The sequence below is a fragment of the Passer montanus genome, unplaced genomic scaffold (assembly GCF_014805655.1).
Source record: "Passer montanus isolate IOZ18808 unplaced genomic scaffold, ASM1480565v1 scaffold21, whole genome shotgun sequence".
In the NCBI taxonomy this organism is placed as follows: Eukaryota; Metazoa; Chordata; class Aves; order Passeriformes; family Passeridae; genus Passer; species Passer montanus.
Window position 1 is genome coordinate 12,375,168 of NW_024366703.1, and position 17,442 is coordinate 12,392,609.

At 37.0% G+C, this 17,442-nt stretch overlaps 1 protein-coding gene across 3 annotated transcripts in view; it reads left to right on the plus strand.

Annotated features, from left to right (window-relative positions):
* The window catches only part of ATRNL1 (attractin like 1), a 436,152-nt gene that overhangs the window by 315,923 nt on the left and 102,787 nt on the right, over positions 1–17,442 (plus strand). For 2 of the 3 annotated variants that reach the window (XM_039709188.1, XM_039709190.1), the window contains exon 27: positions 511–618. The exons of the other annotated variant lie outside the window; for it this stretch is intronic. In XM_039709188.1, coding sequence (XP_039565122.1) covers positions 511–618 — 108 coding nt within the window. The remainder of the gene's footprint in view (positions 1–510; positions 619–17,442) is intronic. 3 annotated transcript variants of the gene reach the window in all.

The following is a 17,442-nucleotide window of genomic DNA, read 5'->3' on the forward strand; positions in this document are numbered from 1 at the left end:
TGGCATATAATTCTTCATATGAAAGTAACTGCAGAAAAGATCCTGCATAAAATTGAGTCCTGACACTATTAACTCCATCTGGCTTAGTTGTGAAATATGAAAATTTGAAAGCCAAGTGGACTTGTTTTTGGCAGGTGTTCTAATGCATGCATTATCAGCGGAATTAGACTTCAACTATTTTTACCAACCAGTTCCTATATTTGCTTGTAACTTACACAAATAGCAGTTATTTAGAGAGAACAGTCAGTTAGGGAAGCTTTCATTTGGAGAGTTTGTCAGAGTTCAAGCTAAAAGGCCATTTGTAGGCATCATAACCTTCTGTGCTTGTTTCTCGAGTAAATATAGATGGTGATGATTATGATTTAGTATAACTTTCTCACTTTGATATCACAAAAGTGGCTGTGTGCATGCTGTTTGCATTCTTATGTTTTAATGGGAGGTATTGTAGGGCAGACTGATATCTGGTGCATTTTTTAATGTTTTGTTAAAACATCATTTTTTCCTCATCAGCAACTTATGCGGGAGCGACAGCAGATGGCCAGCCGCCCCTTTGCTTCTGTCGATGTAGCACTGGAAGTAGGAGCTGAGCAAACAGACTTTCTACGAGGGCCATTAGAGGTAGGAACAGTGGTGCTGACAAGGGACCATTGTGATTTGCATATTTATATTGCCAGTCTCATCTGCATCTGCTTCTGAAACCAAGCAGCATCTGATTACCTGGAGCTGACAAGCCTCAGCTATGTGTGTTGTGTCATTTCCAAGGCGCAGAGTTTTAATCTCATGACATAAGCTGTACCTAAAACCACTGGAGAATCCATTAGCCTGGGCTGGGGTGACAGGCAGCTCACCTGGCAGTCCTGTTGTGATGGATGTGAGCTGAAGGAATGCAGGACTCTGGCAGGAGTCAGCAGCAAATGTCATGCTAAGTCCTTCAAGTACACAGTGCCATCTAGTTAACATCTATCTTAATTAACAGAGATTACAACAAACAACCTAACTAATGCACTTTGGAGTAAAAATTCAGTGTTGTTTTATACAAAGAGGTTTAAAGCATACAAACTGTACTGCATGGTTGTTTGTAGGAGATGGCTACATTACTGCATTCTTCTATTGCAATTGCAGTACATTGGAAAAGAAATAGTAATATGTAAAGCAGTATAATATTGGAATGGTGTAATAATGCATGAAATGGATTCTGAAAGTTTCACCTGAAAATGGAGGGAAAATTACAATATGTGGATAATAATGAATATCTAATCTAGGTTTAGATTTTGGGAGATGATCTTCTACTTCTCTATTCCTTTAACTTTATTTACAATATTGTGTTTACAGTTATTACTACAGCCTGTTTATGGTGGGGCCTGGGAACAAGGTGTGTTAGCTCTGAAATCTTTCAAGATTGTACTCTTCTTTGCTGCCAATTCTTCTTAAATTCAAAGCTTCTCTTACTTTCCTCAATAACCAATCTCAGTGGAAGGTTAAATACAATCTGTCAAAGCTCCAAGGTTCATGGGGACTGAGTGCTGTGAAAAACAAAAACATAGAAGAAAGAAAAAGATTCAGCTCTTGAGTATTTATCAAAGTGAGGGGCTCTGTCCTGCAGTTGAACAGGAAGTCATCCCAATTGTTCTTACAGTCACAATTTAAATATTTGGAATAGGTGGTGAATAAAAATTATGTATCTCTTTGAAGAAGCTCTGTTATTTTCTGACCTAATACTAAACCCCTGGCATTCTTCACCAAAACCACCTTACTACTGTCTCCTCTTATCTTGGAACAGAAGATCTCTCCAGCTCCCCAAGCTGAGGATACATTATACTGCAGTTAAAAGTTAATTTTTTTGCAATGTAATTTCATTGTCTCTGCACTGTATCTGAGAAGATTTGTTTCTATTTTCTTTTCAAATAGAGGCAGTGAAGGGACAATGAGGCATCCATGCTCTAATTTTGTACATACTGATTATTTAATTAAACTTTAGAAGTAAACTTCTAAAGTTTAATCACAACTTAATTGCTACATTTTTTCTCGTGTTTTTTATTTAGCACTAAAAGAGGTAGATCCTAAAATATGTTAATTATATTTTATAGTTTTTATTACCTTCTTTTTTTCCTAGCCAAGCATTTTCTAGCAATTGTTTTGAATTCAGCATCCGTAGTGGTTTTTTTCTTAGTTAATACATAGTTATACACAGAATGAAGTCCATTCAAAATTTCCTTGGAATTATACTGATCTATATCTGAAAAAGTATTGTGCTGAGGATTAAATGAATGTGATTCAAGCATTGTTTGTCCTTTGGTATATATTCTGTAAAAATAAAGGGGCTGTATCCAGCTTCTTTGTGCAAGTATAGTAAAAGTTTAAGTTGCCATTATGTTTTTCATATTCTGCTCTTTTGGACTGAGGGCAATTCAGCTCACACATTTCCAGGATGCAGTGCTTAAGAAAAGAATATTATGAAATAGCTGTAAACCTCATTTTGCTGTATTAATTTAGAATCATTAACCTACATTAATAATTTTGTCATGTCTGAAGCCAATTGGGAGGCTGAAAGCCAGAGATCTTTTGTGAAAAAAATAAGAATATAGAGTAACTTCAAAATGTTCTGCTGGCATTGCAGAGATATCATGTCTGAAGCCAATTGGGAGGCTGAGAGCCAGAGATCTTTTGTGAAAAAATGAGAATATATAGTAACTTCAAAATGTTCTGCTGGCATTGCAGAGATCTTGCACTGATATACCAGGGGCTCCAGTTTTGATGATGGTGCACTGCATTCCCTCTCCTCACACTTTTATTGGTGTCATGTGTTACTCGCTGATACTTTGGACATTGTTGTTACACCTCTATTGACATTGGAATAACTCTGACACCTCCAGTGACACCACATTGATCCGTGGGCCCTTTGGGCACTGGCTGATGTCACTGAACTCTTCCAGACATTGCTGCAAGTCTCCCACTCAGCTGCACAGTAAAGCTGCTGTTCATTAAGGTCACCTGCCTCACGTGGTGGTGGTTTTGTACAATCAATGCTGATGCTCTGGTACATGGCAGTGTTCATGTGGCTGCACGTGGTAATGCCAGGATACTGTTTGGTTAACAGATATATTTTACACTTATTTGTAAATATCCATAGCAGCCATATTTTACATTTATTAACAGCTATATTTTACATTTATTTGTAAATATCCATAGCAGCTGTATCACTGGAGAGGCTTACTTTGCAATAGTAAGGCACTTTTTGCCCAGTGTTCAGAAAAGATAAAAACTCCAAGAGTAAAAATACTGTACATAAAATGGTTATGTACTGTACATAAAATGGTTGCCTAGTTTAGATACTTACAATACAACTGTTACTGTTTGGGTCTATTTTCAGTTAGCAGCAATTTGCAACAGATTAAAATAAAATCCTGAAAACACTACAGAGGAGAGTTGAACCTTGTTTTTGGAGTATCCATCAATCAGTCTATCTTTCTTAATGTTTTGACAACAAAATGACAGTATCTCCATATTAACTCCTTCAAAAAACTTTAATTTGCATTATATTCCTCCTCTTCCCTGTCTGAGTGGGTTTTTAGGCATTGGCAATAGCCTTTGTTCTTACCCATTTAAACAACATTGTTTATCAGTTTTTACCTCCTCAGGCCACCTTTTACATGAACAAGCCTCATCTTGTTTTCTCCTCTGTCATGTTGGCTTTACTATAACTCTTTAATGTTTTATTGTCAGTTTAAACTTACCACAAAAGAAAGCAGACTTCGTTTTTGCCTTGCCCTCCTTCTTTCCTGTATGACACCAACCACTGCCTTCCTAATGCTACAGATAGGATGCTAATTGGGATGTAATCCCAATTCTAAATGTACCAAGCAACACACTCCTGTTGTGCCATGGTATTAATGATATTTAACCCATGCTAGTCCTGATCTGCATCTTCATCTGATTTCCACTGCACTGCTTGGAGGTGATGAGTTCTGGGTGAGCCCTTGCAGGGAGGGTGAAGCTGCAGGCAGGAACATCCCTCACTCCCTCCTGGGCAGAGCAAGAGCAGTCTAAAGTTACTGTGGTGGAGGAGGGGAAGGGAAGTCTGGAAGTCAGTGCCCCTCTGGATCCCAAGAGGGGAAGAGTCCAGTGCAGCTCTGCTGAAGTCACTGGTGAGCCAAGGGAGGGGAAAAGGAGAGAGAGAGAATTCCCAAGGGTCCCTTGCCAGCAGTAGCACATAGCACAGGCTGTTAAGAGCAGAGCCAGAAAACAGCAAAAGCACCCTGTCCAGAGAGTTTGAGAATATTAGCTATTTTGTGATACCACCATAATTTTTTTCAGTACCACAATCATAAAAAAAATCAAAGTAGCATCATAGATCAATAGATGCTCATTGCTGAGCTTCTTGGCACTCAGTGCCCTCAGTGTTACAATGTTTTTTATTCCTTTCATTTCTTTTTTCCAGACATCTGAACTATTTCCAGACTTGGTTGCTTTTTTCTTCCCAGTATATACCAAAAGCTAAATCATTTAGGCTATCTTCATATCCTAAACCTCCTTTAGGCAAATTTTTTTTCCCCTAAAACGTAAATCACTTTTCAAAAGTTTCTTCTACTGTGCTGCTGACAGTCATGTCAGTTAATCTATGTATTAATTGAGAAGTAAAACTTTTTTTTTTCTTCTTTGCCTAATTTCCGGGTATTTTTCTTTCGGAAATGGGGATGGATTATTTCTTTAGGTAAGATAAGGTAGACACTGCTGTAAACAAACACTTCATGTCTGATCATGCTAAGACTCTGAACAGCAGCATCTCACTGTGCTGCATCTGCTGCAGTAAAGACAGGCATGTTATTGCCTGCAGAAGGACCAAGTGTAGATTTACTGCTGTGATGATCATCCATTTGATATATTTGTGGTATTATTTAGATTTTTTTTTTCAAATCAATGTTATTTCATAATTATTTCTGCAGAAAAGCACACAGTAGATCTTTCAGTCATTTTGCCATTAATTACTGCATTTCCCTAGAGTCATAGATATTAGACCATCCTCTGCTTTTGACAAGGTAGGACAATGTAAAAAATGTTGAATTTCTAATAAAATCTGTGTTTGTTTCTCTAGCAAATAATGTTTTCTAGTGAGTGATATGAATGATACATTCGATAAGTTTTGAATTTCAGGCACCTTTGATAAGTATGGAGAAAATATTGGCCATTATTTGTCATTTATTTGAGTAAATAATTGGAAGGTGTGACACAAGCAGCTGTCATTTTATACAAAGAATGGCTGCTGAAAAATAGAATGACTTATCAAAACACATCAAAATCCTGTAGCAGAGACTTGTGGACTTTTAAGAAATTGTAGTATATATTAATAAGTTGTGCTGCTGGCTTTTCTTGCCAATAAGGAGACTTTTTAGCTTGGTTTAGAAATAAATCTAATTAAGGTACATTCAGTTTCTTATATAATTTGACTAATCAGTGAGTAATTTTTGAAAATGCAGCCTACCTTATTTTGAACAAAATTCACCTAGTTGCATGCTTCATCAGCATTGCACATGCATTGTGTTGATGTCATAATGTCTAAAGCCAAGGAACAGGCTCTTCCCAACTCCTTGGTACAGAGCATCTGCTTTCCTCTTGATATGCTCAGTTCCTAATATTAGTCTCAGTATCAGAGGACAGTTTCACTGCCCTTATGGAAAAGTGATAATTTATTTTAGATAATGGTGAAATTTTCCCTCGAGTGGTCACCTTGTTTCCAGTGGCCATAAAGGCAACATGTATTTGGCAACAGGAACTATCGAAGTTATAGTTGCACTTCTTGCCTACTGAAAAGTCATGTCACAGTCTTGAGCTGCTCTCTGAGGCTCAAGAGGAGAGAAAATCTAGATGAGAACAATGTGAGCAATCAGAGACATAAAAGTTATAACTAGAGTGAAAAGTCAAGGAAATTGGAGTAGGCTATTTAAAGGAGTCCAAGTAATAACTTGGAGATATGCAAAAGACAAACAGCAATCAGGAGGGCAAAATCTTCCTTGGTTGCTGCAGGTGGCAGAGGTGTAATGGACTTAAATTGTTGTAGGGAAGGTTTAAGAAGGTATCAGGCAAAGCTTCTCATAATAAAGCTGAATCATTGAAAGCAATTGCCTGGGGAGGTGATGGAATTGCTTTTATTGGAAGCTTTTTAGAGCAGGATGGACAAATATTTCTCAGGTACCATGTATCATAGGTGCATTAGATACCTCCTTTCAGCTCTGTCTTTATTATTATTCTGATTGCTCCCTAGCTCTTCCTTCTTCAGACTCTCTCAAAATGTTCCATTTCTGTTGTTTGAACACCTTAATTACCTTCACTGCAATGTTAGTTTTCTCTTACTTTTTTCTCTTACTGAATATTTTCACTTTTGCTGTTTTTTTCATTGACTTACATACTCCGTTTTTTCTCAAGATCAGAAACTGTTAAGTCATCTCTGACCCCAGCTATAGGGGCTGCCTGACCTGACCCTGGCTGTAGGTCTGCCAAACATGATCTCCATCCTGTTTGGAATAGCTTCAATATTCTCCTTGAAGTCTGTATTGATGATGTAATTCTTTTTTTTCCTTAACAAGTGCATTGCCATTTTTATAGCCTTTCAAAATCCATGCACCTTAGACTACTAGATCTCAGAGAAATGTAGTCAGATGTCACACCTGACACTGAAGAGGAGAATCTGTTTTGGATCACATTTTCTGCTTTTCTGTATTGCTTAAAGATCATGTTAAATTTGCTGTCCACTTTCTCAAGAACTCCATTATTTTGTGCTACTCTTTGACCTTGATGGCTCACTGCTTTCTCTGCCCCCCCCCCCAGTACTGTTCATCCAGAAAACTTTCTCCTGAGCTATGTTAAACCCTACTTTCCAGCATTTTTCCTTCTTTGTAAAAGATTGCTTCACATTGTGTGGTTTTTTTGTGATATTATGTGCAAGGGATGTTATATCACCAAATTTCACATCTGGTGGTTCTGCACTAGAGAAAAACATTTACCCCAAGCAGCATTGTTTGGTTTGCACCACCTCCTTCCTTATACGATATTTGTAATGAACTAAGATGTGCAGATTTCACTCTATTTTGCTCCTCATGCAGTGGTTACACACAACAGGGTTACTCTGCCCAGTTAGGTATCTTTATAATTGTGTAAGATTTTTGTTGCTTTACCAAAAAGTGTGTCTAGAAATGTGTGAGTGTTCTGAGCCTAAGATTCAGAACAAATACCTCACCTAGCTGCTAATGCATACTGGTCACAGCTATAATTCTTGTGTGTATTGTGTATACTAAATCAATGTAAAAGGTATAGATGTTCAATTTGTTGCACAGAATTATATTAGCAATATTTTAAGATTTCTGAGTAGCATTTTTCTTCTCTGGCATATGGGAAAGCTAAAAATAACCTGAGAAATGCTGCCTGGAGTAAGCCACTTTTTTTTTTTTTTTCCATACAGACCATATTTGTGTGTGTGTGTTTATTCCTAAAATATACACTAACACCTCAAAACCTGTTGATGTTTTGCTTGAGTCCTTAACTTCAAGTTTTTAAAAATTCTTTATCAGTTCAAAAGTGTACCCAGTCTCTAAATGTGCAAAAATATTTTTTTTTAAATCCCTATGTTCTTTTCTTTGCTTCTTTATTTCTGTCCTCATGGGCAAACAGGTGTTGTGAGAAAACCTTAGACATGATGTAGAGGAGGTTTGCCTAGAATGGAGGTTGATTTCCTAATATTTCACCCTAACAGGAGAGCAAAGCCTTTGCTTTTTACCTCATGAACTGTAGGATCTGTAAATTCACAATTAGTTCTGAGAACCTGATTTTGTGTAGTTTTTTTTTTTTATAAAAATATATCTTTCCACTTCACAAAGTGTATTTGGCACATGTACTGCATAACCAGATGCTTACAGAAATTGTTTGGATAAAAATATGTGATTTGTGTTGAACAAAATTGCAAAGAAATTTCATGCTCAATTAGAGGAATTTTGGCTTACAGGCAAAGTGTAGGTGTTTCAGTGGTATTGGCATGCTATGAATAGAACTCTTAAATCAATGTATTATGTATAATTGCAAATCCAGAGTATCAGAGTAATTGTTCTGATTGTTTTAAAGCAGAAGTGTTTATATGTTTCTGTAAATGTTATGAATAATGACACTCTACCTTTTAATAAATTCAATTTTTGCAACATCTTATTTCATAAAGTACACAGGTACAAAATTCAGCAAATGCAAAGCAATTTTATATACTTATATTTTTAAGTACCTTTAGGATTCTCCTTGAATAAGGCTTGGTCATGGAAATCTTGCCTTTGCATATGAAATCCATGAGAATGAGATATTTCCAGAATTATTTAAACTGAACATACCAAAGCATGGAAGGAGTTATGCTATCAGAATAACTAAAAAACACATAGATGGGAATGTTTCTCTGTTTACTGGAACTTTCTGTACACCTGAGTTGCACATGCCATTCTCTCACTTTGTAGCTATGTGTATTTTCTTAGTACCTCTTTTGGTTTTAGATCAGAAGCTATTTCTTATCTTTAAGTGGGCATTTCTGTCTTTTTGCACATGCCATTCTCTGACTGGCTGCTCTTTGTAGCTATGTGTATTTTCTTAGTACCTCTTTTGGTTTTAGATCAGAAGCTATTTCTTATCTTTAAGTGGGCATTTCTGTCTTTAAAGAAAAGAGGAGAAGAAATAGGTGCAGAAACTATAGCCTTTCATCAGCCATTTCCCATGTTTCCAGGTAGAACTGGGTACTGGAGGGTGCTTTTTGATGTTTGGCAACTTGTAGTCCTTAGCTCTAATTCAGAGAGTTTACCTTCATGCTTGTTTCCAGCTCTCCACTCGAGGTTCAGTTCTACCTTCCAACAATACCACTGAAACTGCAGCACACACAAGACAAGAGCACTGCCTGGGCTTTTCTTCACAAAACTTGGCAACCTGTATGTCAGGCAATATTTAAGTTATGGCAATTTTCCCTAAAGTTTTATCGTTCTGTACCATCTATCAAACTGGATTTGTGCCTGAAGTGAATATGAATTATTTGTATAGAAGGCCCCTGCCCTGGATGACACAAGCCCCACCCAAACTTCAGAGAGCCATCCCCATGTGCCATCCAACACATCCAATGTGTTTCCTATGGCTATTCAACCCAGCAGGCACTTTACTACCTGGTTCTGTCTGCTGTGCATTGGACATCATAACTTTTCGATTTCTGGTTGCGTGGTGGCTCAATTTCAAGAAAAATGTTGAAGCTTGTTAGTTTTTAGGTAGGCTATGAGCTGCCACTGTTCTGCTGTCACTCACTATGTGCCCTGTTAAAAAGTTTCTCCCCATGTTTCTTATCAGCCCCCTTATCAGCTTTTGTCCACAGAGCCTTCTCTTCTCCAGACTGAACAACCAGAACTCTCACAGCCTTTCCTCACAGGAGGGGTGCTCCTTTTTTCTGGTAATTTTGGTGTCCCTCCTCTGGATCCACTCTTAACAGGTCCATGTCCTCCTTGTTCTGTAGAAAAGTCATCTCATCTTTTCCCCCTGCATATTGTGAGAGGCAGTTTGTAGTTTTCCACTGATTGTTCAGGAAGGCGTGAGTGCTTACAGACAGACTGGAGAACTTTGGTGTGAGTAACTCAAATTTTCAAATAAACCATGAGGCTGATTTATAAGTTGTGGATTCCATTCACTGGCTTTAGCAAAGCAGAGGTAGAATCATTGTGTAAGGTGTTAATTTCAGTAATAATCTGAAGAATTATTTTTTCATAACAGAAAAAACAGCAAAATACTGGAATTTGAAAAATGAGTGGGTTCAATCAGGATCTACAGCCCAATGGCAGGATTCTTTAATGATACTGAAGGAACCTTCTCCTTGGACCATTTCTTCTGAAAATCAAAAGATTATGAATGGTACACTGCAATAAAGTAAACACTGCAGTAAAGTAGGAGTTTCAAAGGCAGTTAGACTGCAGTGAAATTGGGAAGAACAGTGAGTCTGTATCAGGGTTATCTCCTTCAAAAAATCAGCCGTATTTGTGATATGTGATCACTTCCAGATATAGCAAATCTGTTAGAGCTTCCTATAACAAAGACTGTAAAATATTATTGTTCATTAGTGTGAAGCAGTAAAGTTTTTAACAGATACATAAGAAATAAAATTTTCCCTTTTTTCATCTTTGGTGTATATATTAATCTTACTAGATTTTTATTTAAAGTAGAATTTTGCCTTTCTCAGTGCCATTCCTTGTGCTATATCCTTGGCAAAATGACCTTTTTCTTATCTTTATTATCCAGCTTTCAGTAAGAGACTAGAAAGTTTATAGAGGTACTTGCTGTCACCTTCTTGTCTCAACTGTTTAGGCCTTTAAAAATGATGTACAAATATTGAAACAGCTGCAGTTAATAAATAGTTATTCTTTTCTACAAACAGCTTATTGGTTATTAAAGGAAAAGTCACTGGGCTGTTGGAAACTAGGCAAGCAATTTATTTTATATTGAGAAAAATTTCAAGTTGTAGGAATCAGAAGGAACAAAACATACCCTTCTGAAGGTGTTTAAATGACACTTTATGTGCAGAAAAGAGCATTATCCAATGACTCACAAATAGAATTGATGTTTTGCAGCACTGAGCACACAAATGCAGGATGTTCTTTAAGATCACCACTAAATACACCAAGAGTCACTGACGTGACTTTGGCAGTGAGATCCAGTGAGATCATTTCCCTCTGGGCACATGGATGCTGTAAAGTGTGTCTTTCTTGGTCATTTATTTTTCATGAAGGGAATTTTGAATTTACACATCTATATCTCTCTCTATACATATTACCACTTTCTTATAAATTAAGTCAGACAAACATAAAAAATAATCTCCAAAGCCAACTGTCATGTACTTCTGTGTACCTTCAGGCATTGATCATGAATGGTATTTGAATTGCATTCTCTCATCACTCACTTGTTGAACTCAAGTTGCACCAGGTCCTAATGCAGCACGATGTAGATTTTCTAGTGCACCATTAAAAGGAAAGTAGTGAAATACTCAACTAACTGTGATTGTTTATTGAGGAATAGTGGATTTGTGTGTATGGTTAAATACAGTGTAATTGCAGAAATATACTTTTTGTAAATTGAAAAAAAAGCTTTAGTTTTCCCATTTCCTGCTATAATTAAATGGTAGAAGAGCAGCTACAATCTGAATATTTGATTTTTTTTTCTCCAGAATAGTTAGAGCATCTCTTTTCATTCTCTTAGGATACTCTTAGGATACTTTTCATACTATTAGGATACTCATGAGCAATATTCATTGAAATGGCAGCAATGTGCAGCATATTTTGATCTAGCAACAGTTTATAACTAGTTTGCTACTACTTTGCAAAATAAATAGCTGAAGAAGTATTCAAATAAAGTAACACAGATGACTGTCTCATTAGTGACTTTTAATTCTGTGAAGATGTAATAACTCAAGGTGAAAAGGAAGTAAGAGAATGGAAAGGAGTTCTCAGACAATGCAGGTACAAGTGCACTACCCACAGCTGGAAATGGCAGAAATCCAGTGCATTTAGTGTGTGATGTCATGCTTTGGGTTTGGCTTTTTTTTTTTACACATACATTTGGGCTTGAATTTATGTGAGAGGGCAAAGTCAGAGAAACTTGTCTAGGATTTGGGATAAATGATAGGGGAGTTTGTGAAAGTCTGCCAACCAACTAATATTTCAGTAACATTATTGATCTACTCCAAAAAACTTATATATCTTGTAATACTTGGAATTGGCTTTGTTCCAAAAAGTTCTACTGTGCAAGATGAGGGGGAAAAAGATAGATAAAGGTTTGATTACAGACTTTAGGCAGGGTTTTAGATATGCCATCTTAGCCACTGAGGATCTTGAGGATAACATCTAAAACCTTGAATTTATATTTTTTAGACAGCCAGCACAGAAAGCAAAGGGTAGAGCTGATGTTTTTGCAGCAATCTCTGTAATAGCCCATGCTGCTGAGGTGTGCTCTATTACTCTGTTTCAGATAGTTTTTCAAAGGACTTAAAATGTCCAAGCGTATCATGGAACTGAAGCTGCTATTAAGAGGTGAAAGTAGTGCAATCAGCTCATTATGTGGGGCAACAATTTTAAATCAGCTGGGAAAGTCAGAAAGCATTATTCAGAAGTGCTTAAGGACAAAGCATTATTCAGAAGTGGTTAATGAGAGCTAGGACTGAAGGAGAAATTCAAAAGCTCTTCTGTACAGTGGGTTATAATTGATCATTGCGTGGTACATCTGTGTAATTGTAGGGTCTTCCACGTGCTTCCCCCTGCTCACCTGTCTGTCCATCTTGAACTAACCAGCTTTTCTCTACTAGGCAGATCTCTGAGCACCATTCTGTTCTAACATCATGATCATTGAGGTTGTTGCAAGGTGAGCGCTTCTGACAGACAAATGCAGCTATTTGTTAGCTGTGTATTTATGGCACTAGAGATCATCTTCTCATCAGTTGTTTTAGAGACTTCACATTAATAGGACCAGGGAACTGATCCTTGTTAGGAGAGCTCATGTTAAGCTGAAATTCAATATTTTCACTTATTGAATTTGAATTGGGCAGTAAATCTAATCTTTAGAAAATAGCATTCATCATGCACAATAGAATCATAGATAATTTAGGTTGGAAGGAACCTTCTCTAGTCATACTTCAGTCAAAGAGACTGGGAAGGAGCCAAACCCTTGAGAAGAGTTAGGCCCCCCTATGGTGAGATTGTTTAGGCCCCTGTTTGACGGGGTTATGAATATTGTTAAGGAAGCTGGTTCTGCAAACTCACGGGGTCCTGTTCAAATGTTTAGCTACTCTCACTGTGACAAGCCTTTACTAATATCTCACCAGAATCTCCCTTCTTGAAATTTCTTTCTACTGCCTATTTTCTCATCCTTGTGAGAAAAGGATGGAATTACCAGGGTAGCAAAAGATCCCAATTTGGGTTTCTCCTTTTAAGAATGAGCAAATCCTGCCAGACTTTTCTTCTAACGCTTAGGCCACCTCTGTCTCACTGTTTTGTTTGCAAAGATACAATGGAAGATTTTTTTGAGAGTCTTGCTGAAGTCAAAGTTAACACCATCCAGCCTTGTCTTCCTCTGAGTCTGTCATACCATTACCAAAATTTACCAGGTCTGTGGGGTGAACTTTGTCTTTCACAAATCCATGCTGGCTATTCCTTGTCAAATGCTTGTCCTTCACATGCCTGGACAGGGCTTTTAGGGGGATTTCCTTCATAGTCTTTCTTCCCAGGCATGGTGGGGAGCAGGTTGGCTGTAAAGTTCTTGCAGGAGCTGTGGAAGTTTGGATGTTAATTTAATCAAAGAACTGCTATAAAGGCACTTCCTTCGATAGCATCTTGTAAGAGTGCTCTGTGTCTGGTTTTCTGCTGATATTGGTAAGAAATACTTCCCAAGTTTTTCTCTTATGCCAGCCCCTAAATTCCTTTCCTTTTTTCCTGGACTTTATATTTTGGTAGTTGCAATGTGTACCTTTGTGTACTATACAGTGTTTTTTAAAAAACCTGTTTAGATTTTGGAAGTGCATGTGCAGTTACAAAACACAGTTGGGAGTTATGAGCTATTTGTATAGTGAGATAAATTTGGGGTGGGGTTTTTTGATGTTTTTTGTTTAGTTTTGCAAGTTTTGTGGTAAATTAGGCCCAGTTCAAAATGATACCAACTCAGAAAAGTATACTGAAGCTCAGAGCACAATAAACATGACATTAGCAGAAGAACTTTTTGTGTGGAGGAATAATTTACCATAGAAAGCATCCCAAATATGGGCAGGGAAGGAAAAGGTTTTTTTCTTTTTCTTTTTTTTTTTCCTGCTTTCTATACTGTACAGATTGGTAATGCTCTTTTAGTTCTTCAAAGACACTAAAGAGAAAGTAGATTTCAGGTGCCTATTACAAAGAGTAAATAAGAATTATTTTTTTTCTACAGCTGATTTTATTTGATTTTTCTTTTCTTATTATTTTCTTGGTATGATGTCAATTATAGTCTTCGTATTTGTGTTTGACAGCTTCATTTTAAGAGCCCAGTGTTAAAAGGGTCATCCTAGTATTTCTTTGCTACTATCTTCTCTGAAATACCCTGACCCCTCTTCTTAATTGTAATAAAATTTTATTTAAATAGATGGTACCTTCTTTTTGGAATAGGTGCATTCATTTGACTAATTAAGAAGTCTCAATTCCATCATAAAGGCATCATCTTCTTTCAGTGATTTTTTGATACATTTCAGTCTGTGAGAGTCTAGGCTGTTTTTTAGGTCAACAGGTGTGTAAAAATGTAATTGATACATCTTATATTATTCAGATGTGTGTATGAATCCTAGTAATGGCTCTGGTTTTCCAAGAGAGGTGATGGAATTGTGGGCTCCCAGGTGTTGTAGAGTCAATCATCCCAAATACCTTTCTCCTAAGCATATTAGATTACTAAAGCACATGAACAGAAGAGTCAGTGTGATAAAAATATGCTTTAACTGCTTTCACAGCAGATGTGGTTATGCAGTCTGAGCTCTACTTTAGTGATATCCTTGTAATCAACATCTCTTCATTTCAACTCTTCCAACAGATAAACCATGTTCAATGACAATCTTTGTGATATGCTAACTTGTAGTTGTAAATAATGTAACGCATGTCCTAAACTTTCAAGCATGTTCATATTGCAGTCCTGTCCTTGGGAGTAAAATTCAGAACAAACAATTTTAAAGTTGGTTGTGCTATGACAGAATTTACAAACAGACCCACTTGTGTGATTGTTGTATCTGTTTTCTGGGAGAAAACCCTTGACTATGTGATGTAAAACAGCTTTTGAAATTGGAGGAGTGGCTGTCTTGGAAAGTAAATCCACAGTGTTGTATACAAATACTTGAACCTGCAAACTGAGAAACTATCCTCTGTCTGTAACGTGATGTTCCTAATGCAGATACTGATCCACTTCTACAGATATTTTAATCCACAATGAATGTGACACTGAAGTTATAAAGTGTTGGTATTGGTACCCTGTTCCCTAGCTGGAAATGTCAGTTAAAACAGTGCATTAATAATTATGAGGTACATAGTGAATCTTCTAAAATTTCTATTCAGAAATTCCCTGTCACTAGTTTAATGAAATCATAAGCAACTTGAAGTCAATGTGACACAAGAAATGATACTCAAATGTCTCATCTCTAATGAATGACAGTAATTAGCCATATTTCAAGGAAAAGATAATATATCACAGATAAGGAAGTTCATATTTCATAAAGTGCCCATTATGGGAGATGTAGGGCCAAATGAACTCTTATGTTACACTCTTATATAAGCTCTTCTGTCACAGAATATAATATTAAAATGATCATTCTAAAGTAAGTTTTAAGATGGAGAAAACTTTTGAAAATTGATGGCTTTACTGAACAGTCAATAGTATATATATTTTTATATATTTATTTTCATAAGGACTATTGGAATACTCATGGGAATTAAAGAAAGGCAGTTTGGTTTACTTCTGGTCATTTCCACAGTGACTCAAACAGCGCCAGCTTTGTCTTTTTAAGAAGGCTAAAAATAAAACAATTATTCTCAAGTATCTAAAAGTCCTTTGCTGCTTATAAAGCCTAGCATGCATCAATGACCCTGTGATATGGGGGCCTTGGAAATGACCTATGGAAAGGGAATGAGGCTTCCCACATTGAGTGGAGATCCAGATCTTTCTCTTCCATGTTACAGTGGTCTGAGGTTCAACAGGATGTAGCTGATTGGTACCAGAATTTGAATCATCCCAATATCTATAACTGGGAGTATCAGGTAAATAAAAATGTTTCAATTTACCCACCATAAGTAAAAGGGTGGGAAACGGTGATCAATGGGTTGGGTAAAAGCTGTGACTTAATCCAAACCCTGCCCATTGCAGGAGCTGCAGTAACATATAGAGACAGCTGTTGGAAAGCAGCAGAAAGGGGAACCTCGCTGTACCTGCCCTTTATGCAAAGTGTTCCCACCTGTGACCACAAAATGTGTGTGCGAGTGAGAAAAGTGGTGCATTTTGGAGGGCATGGATCCCAAGAAGGCTGTGCAGCAGCTTTTGTTCCAGTGCTGGGAACCTGCACACAGGTGAGGTGTAATGTGGATGAAGTCTCTGGCTGCAGAGGGCTGACAGCTTGAAGAAGTGGCCACAAACCAGGTTGTGCTGCTTTGTGCAGGGGTGAAGCATCCTCTCACCTTAAAGCACACAATGAAGGCTCATTCATAGGAAAAACAATATTGCAACCCTCTTTAATTTCTCATGTGAAAATGTAACTCTCAGTTTATGATGTTGTGTTCCAACTCTAGATTAAAAAGCAGAATTGGTGCATATCTGGCTATGTTCAAGAGCATCTTACTGAAAACAGTCAGTCAAGCCTATGATTTCTGCATGTGGTGCTTTAGCAATTGTCTGCTAGGAATCTCACACTTAAATGGAACAAAGGAGGAAGAATATCAATACTTCTAGCATTCTACTGAAATCTCTTGAAATTCATAAGACTTTGTTACTGACTCTGAGGAGCAAACGCAACTTTTTTTTAAAGTATTTTTCAATCTGTTTCCATAAAGATGATCTGTAAAGTCTTCTATAGAAATATAGGTTTCTTATAAAAATTAATGCATGAAATTTAGTTTTTCCTCATGAATTGCAATACTGTTTAAACAGACATTGTATTTGAAAAGACATGTAACTTCAGCAGTACTTGAAATGGAGTCATAGGTATTTCTACAGGTGACAGATTCAGAGAAGCAATTTGGAAGGAATAAAAGATGTACTGTGGACTGGAACAAATATTCCTGTTGTATGAGTACTATCTGAAGCATCCCATTGATGTGTTTGCATGTTCAGAGAAAATTAACACCGTTACAGTTAATTTTCCTCCCTTTGAATGTGAAGCTGAGTTATCACTGTTCCAAGGGTGTGGCTTCAAAAGTGCTTGAAATGCTTGCAATGCTCCAGATTGTCTAAAGTGTCATAATTAACAAACTGAGGTTATTCCAGTATCATCTAAGAGTAATTTTTATAAACTGAGAAGTGTCTGTGGGGAGTCAGGCTCCCTGAAGTGTGAATGTGCTTTTGCTGATTGATAGCTTTGCATAACTTAAGTAGTAAAATCTTTACAATGCAGATTAGAACCTTTGAGGGAAAGCAAATATTGTAGTATTTCAGTAGCCTTGTAGCTATTTAAAACATTCCATAGTAAATGATGTTTATTTCATGTTTAGGTTTAGAAATGCTTCTTATGTATTAGTAGATATCCCTCCCACTTTACACACAGAAAAACTGACAGAAAAATTGGAAGCAAGCCCAGGTTTTTTTGCTCCTTATCCAGTGACCTACTCATAAGTGACAGTATTTATATTGGTCCTTCCCATCTAGATATGGCTTTCAGCATAAGAGAGGCAGTAAAATATAGCCCAGTAA